Raw genomic sequence first — 5686 nt, 5'->3', positions numbered from 1 at the left:
CTTTAGAGAAGGATAAGCCAGTAAAATAGTATTGGGGGTGGAAAAAAGCATGGCTGCTTTGTTAAAACTAGACTGCTAACAACTGGAATAGTAAGCGACTAAACAACGACAGCTGATCGTGCGCAATGAGTCAACATTGCCAAATTGTCTCAACTCAAGAAACATCTGCTACTTGTTCTGGATATGAACAGATTGCTTAGATCTTATTTGCTAAACAGTTTACAATAGACAAATCAGATAGGACGAGTATAAGAGATGGACATCTCTGCAAAGAAGTTTGAAAATAATATTACTGGTGATGTCCTTAGGACCCTTTGGTTGAAATCCTAGGCTCTGCGTTATGCAGAAGTCTGCCTAGATAAGTGGTCAGCAACATTTTCTGGATGCAGCCCAGAAGGACCCAGCTGGGGTCCAAGGTGGGCCAGTGCTAGGGCCTGGCTGCCATTTCTCCATGCTGTAAAGCTACAGTGAAATACAAGCAACAACTCCTAGGTATCTTTTTTTTAAACAGATGCTTGAGGATATAGAAACCTGGTACAGTGACACTGACCCAGCAAGCATCTATTCATTAAAAGTCTGCTTCAATACAAAACAGAAAATAGAGTTTGTTTGGTTGCTCATCTACAGTGCTCTGTGCTGTAAAATAAAAGTATGATATGTTAACAAGACAATGAGAGAGTAGGTAAGGCTTAAATTACTTAACTACTCAATATCAGGGGAAAGATGTTTCCAGTAAGATCAATGGGAGTTTTGCTATTATTTTCAGTTAAATTACACCTATTCTATACTCTACATTTGAAATGCTTCCCCGTCCCCTAAATGAAAGGGAGGAGTTTAGCTGATAGATGCTTTTAAAAAAGGAAAAGAAAAAAATGTGAAATTTCAAAATCCTGGTCTATCTTAGACCAATGTAACTTACGGTAATTTTTTCAGAGGAAAAGGAAAAAGAAAGGTGTCATTAAGCTAAGTCAGACCCGTTTTATTTGGAGTAGGTCACCAAACCTTGATGAAATTCAAGTTGATGACTGCTGCCCACTGCTACAATAGACGAGACTTAGTCAAAAATGAGAAGATGCTGTTGAAAATATCTTCTACTTTAAAAAAAAATAAAATTTGCCACATTTTTTGACAGGAGTCTCAAAAAGACCACTTAAATGGTATCAAGAGAATTCAACTCATCTTTTCACAGTCTGTATAATTTTCCACTATCAAAATAAGTCAGCTGATGAAAAGGAATACAATACCAGCAATGTTTATGAACATGCATTGAATTTGTCATCTCAATTAGATGCAATATCAGATGCTTACTGGAACAAAGGTACAATCTGTTTGTGCAAGCATATTAAATGCATACATTGAGAAAACTATTGATCATCTTTGACTGCTTCACACACTCTACCCACTAGTTAACTCCTCCCCCACAAGCCACCACAAGGTAAAATACCCAACAAAGAGAAAACACTGATCACAAAGCAAAGACCTTTATTGTGAAGTAAATGAAGCAAGGTCAGCACTAGTCACCCATCTGGAGTTGATTTTGCCCAATTTATTTCATGGTAAAACTGACGCGACCCATCTTTGTTGGATATTTTATCTCGGAACAGATCATGGTGATCGCAAACTGAAGACTGCCCTAGTCCTTCAGGGTTTGTGCAGTTAGCAACATCTGGCTGAAGAAAATATATTAATCAGGTTCAAAAAGCAGTGATCACAGTACTTCAGTGTAGACCATGTTTTAGACCATGATATGACTAGACAAGAGATAATGCAAAATTCCTTATGCCGTATATCACTGTTGAGACTTAACAAGTTGTATTTGCTTATTCAATTCAGTTCCATGAAGGATGAAAAGGCACATGTGCAACTTACCCGAACAATGATTCCCATACGTTTACTCTCGTAAGTGAATGGAAAGATTTGGAGGATGGTGAAGTTTAGTATCTGCCCACCAGGTGTCCTCAGTTGCATGGAGGACTGATCTCTACCAACCAACGTTAAGCCTACGCTTTCCGTCCACTGTACCAGGGCCACCTAAACACAAGAAGGGTCGTAGGTCAGATAGCCTGCTGAGCTTTGCAGTTCAAAGGTCATGTAAATGAACACCAGAAGGGAAGGGAGAGTGGGTTAACTGAAGAAAAAAGTTACTCAGTCATTAATGTCACTGTAAAATGGATCAGTTTATCTACTTTGCCTGTGTAATATAAATAAATGGCCCTTGAATATTATTTTCTGAGGCCAGTTCCATCGAGTGACAATACTGTCTGGCTTTGGTAGACCCTGCTAAAAATCTAGCAATGCACAGTAGGTATAACAGTGTTCCCAACCAGCCAACTATGTTGAAATACCTCTCTCTGTAGTAGAAATCTACGACATTCATTTGACTGAATTGCAACCCACACACACACACACACACACACACACACACAGTGGATATTAGTGCACAGAATCAAAGAGAACATGATGAAAAAGGATCTGCAACGCTGAAGCCAGCAGGGGCAGCATTAGGTCTACAATGACTGGTATTTAAAATGTGAAATGAAAGGGGATTCAGTAAAAGTTCACTAGTGAAGTCAGGCCTAATTATTGTGCACTAGGCATTAGGCTAAAATGTGAAGGGATGCAACAACTGTTGTAAACAGAGCTGAGCAGAAGAAAGCTCCCAAGTCAGCTTCAGCCTTTTGCAGCAGGACCTCCCCTTGAGATGACTGTACTGAGTCAGCACAGTAACAACAGGCTACTTCCATGTGACCAGGACGGTTTCAGATGGAACTTGTGTATGAAGTCTATATTGCACATTTAGTAATTGATCCCTTCCTGTCCCCATCTCCTTTTAATACCTTCATGACCGAAGCAAACCCCCCCCGCCCCACAAAAAAATTTAAAAAATCCAAACCTGGCAACAAAAACCCCAAAACAACCACCACCACCTTTGGCCTAAACCTACATCAGATTGTTTAATTCAGTTCAATCTCTGATAGACGTTTCAGGCCAAGTCTTCTACTAGTATAACTACACTGCAGTAAATGAGGTTACACTATCAGGGAATATATAACCGGGTTATTTTAGTGGCTGCAGTCTGAAACTCTTTATTCACTCGGCATGGAAAGATTTAGAACCCAAAGCACACGTAAAATATCCGAGAAGAAAAACTGCAGTATCTAGCCACTCTACTCAATAAATACATACAAACAAGGCCTTGGTGTCAGTGAATTTCTCACCTAATTTTTATACACATCCATTAAGACCAAAGGTGTCTAGAGCTGTACGTGAAAAGCTTTTACCTATCTTGATTCTGCAGCCATAAACCTCCTATTGACAGGCTGATTAGAGTTAAGAGTTTGGCAGAGACTGGGTTACTAATGATGTTTTTCTTCCTTCTAGAGTAACCACTTCTATAACCATGATTATTCCTGACATTTCATCTCTTGCACAGTAAGTGTATTTGCTGAATCCAAGTGCCCAGGACAAAGTATTTAATTTACTCCAAAAAGGGTTGAACTCTTTTATTCCTGTCTTCCAAGGAAGTCCACGAAAGAATGAAACACCACTTGAAATAATTAAGCCATGAGTCGATAGTCTCACTGTGAAATATGTGCTTTAACATCAGCGAGAACTGTGTATGCATACTGAGCAGAAAAGAGAAACCCACATTTAAACCTGATACTCCTAACATAGTTACAGCTACAGCACAAGGTATGATCCACAGTCTCCATCAAAATCAAAATGAACAGGCCCAGTGGATCACTGGATTTCCATCTAATAAGATATTTCATATTTAGATCTATTGCAGGGGTGGGTAATTATTAAAGCTGGAGAGCCACTTATCAAGTTTTGGTGAGCTGTCCAGGGCCACAATGGTAGCCCCGCCCCTTGACAGGTGCCCCACCCCCTGGTCACCATCTTGGGACCAGAATCCCTGCTCCCTAACCTCTGACCTTTGCCACCAGAAGTCCTCCTATGGGGAAGGGGATTTGCCATCTTGGAACCAGAAAAAACCCCTAAATTATATACTAAAAAAATCAAACATCCATAATAAAGTATTTTAATTGTATTAAAAAAAAATAATTGTCTTGATTTGTGTGGGTTTGCTGGTCAGCACCCACCCCAGTCCTGCAACAGCCCAGAGTCAGCACACCCTGCGGTACCTCCCCACCACTGCCAGCAGCACGCAGTCCCAGCATGCAACACACCTGCTCCACACTGCCTAGATGTGGCATGTCCTGCCACCCCCTGGCTATGCAGTGGGGCTGGGGTGGGTCTGTGCCAGCACTGCCTTTCTAGGCAGCCCAGGCAGTGGCAACTCCTTCCCGCTGCTGCCACCACTGGCCCCAGCCCTGGGGTACCAGGGGACCCACACCACAGCCCCAATCTGGTGCACCTTGCGCCTGCTCCGGACTTGCTCGCCCAATTTAAGCGGTGGCAGTGGTGGCCAGGCAGAAACTTGCGCAGGGGAAAAGCAGCCCTTCCCCCTCGCCACTGCTGGTACTTTCTGGTTCTGCCCTGCAGCTCTGGTGCTGTCACCGCCACCTCCAGGCCACCCAGCGGAGCAGTGGTGAGTACAGAGCAGCCACTAGGCAGCCCAGAGGAGGTGGTGATGATGCTGGAGATGTAGGGCGGCCCAGCAGGGCTTGGGCTGCGCCAACTGCACCAGGAAGTGCTGGGAGTGGCGAGGGGGGAGCCACTTTTTCTCCGTGCTGAGCAAGTTTCTGCCTGCCGCTGCTCAGCCTGGGCGGGCAAATTCAGAGCAGGTGCAGGGTGCACCAGGTCAGGGCTGTGGTGCACCAGTATCATGGGGCTGGGGCCAGCGGTAGCAGCAGCTAGAAAGAGCTGTCACCACCAGGGCTTCTTAGAAAGGCAGTCCTGTCACGGAGCTGCCCCAGCCCTTCTGCTCGCCCAGAGATGGGAGGATGCACCACGGGAGGGCAGTGTCTGGGCTGGATGGGACCAAGAGACCTGCTGCAGGCTACACAAAGCCTCTCCACAGGCCATATCTGGCTCATGGGCTGTATTTTGTCCACCCCTGATCTATTGGCATGGCTCTCCCTGGCAGGTGCAGGTTCTCATAAAGTTGAAAGGGGAAGGGGGTTTTTTTGTTTCTTTTTTTAAATTAATTGGTTTTCAGGAGTTAGACACTTGGCTGCAGCCTCTGGTGCCAGTTCTGTGTTGCTGAAAAGTTTTGCTAGGGATACAGACCAGTACACTAGTGCAAAAAAGTAGCAAACAAAAGACAAAACCCTGTAAACTGAGGTAACCTGGCCCAATCCAGTGCTGAATTATCTCTGAAAGAGTAAGGAGTAAGTCTCTCCAAGTGTAAATTACATTGAATAAGAAGTTTTTGTTTTCATCCATCTTTGGTAGCTACTTGCTGAAGACAAACCTGCTCCCCTAGTGCCCAGTGGTGAGACACAGTTGTAGTCGCCTGGGCTAAGAACAGACAGTCAAAAAGCCCAAGGCTGAATTGAGTCAATCTTTGCAGGTTAGTTTAAGCTGTGTAGACTGAACCAATAAGTGAACAGACATTCACTTCTGATTCTGGAAATGCAGCCACATGCTTGCAGTGGCCCAGGCCAGAAACCAGGGGATGCAAGAGCATGCCTCCCTGCTCCGCTGGAGCAGACAGGTTGGGTTAAGGCTAGCCTGCCCACCCTGTGAGAGGTGTTTGCTGGGGAGGTGCAAATCATCCTGG

General features: G+C 44.3%; 1 protein-coding gene across 1 annotated transcript in view; it reads right to left on the bottom strand.

Moving 5' to 3' along the window:
* ATP9A (ATPase phospholipid transporting 9A (putative)) overlaps nt 1-5686 on the bottom strand; it is a 127543-nt gene that overhangs the window by 28171 nt on the left and 93686 nt on the right. Inside the window, exon 15 of the mRNA XM_019509770.1 lies at nt 1870-2031. Coding sequence (XP_019365315.1) covers nt 1870-2031 — 162 coding nt within the window. The remainder of the gene's footprint in view (nt 1-1869; nt 2032-5686) is intronic.

The sequence above is a fragment of the Gavialis gangeticus genome, unplaced genomic scaffold (genome assembly GCF_001723915.1).
Source record: "Gavialis gangeticus isolate Ggan-Ray unplaced genomic scaffold, GavGan_comp1, whole genome shotgun sequence".
Taxonomy (NCBI): domain Eukaryota; kingdom Metazoa; phylum Chordata; order Crocodylia; family Gavialidae; genus Gavialis; species Gavialis gangeticus.
This window is presented reverse-complemented; position numbering and strand designations above follow the sequence as displayed.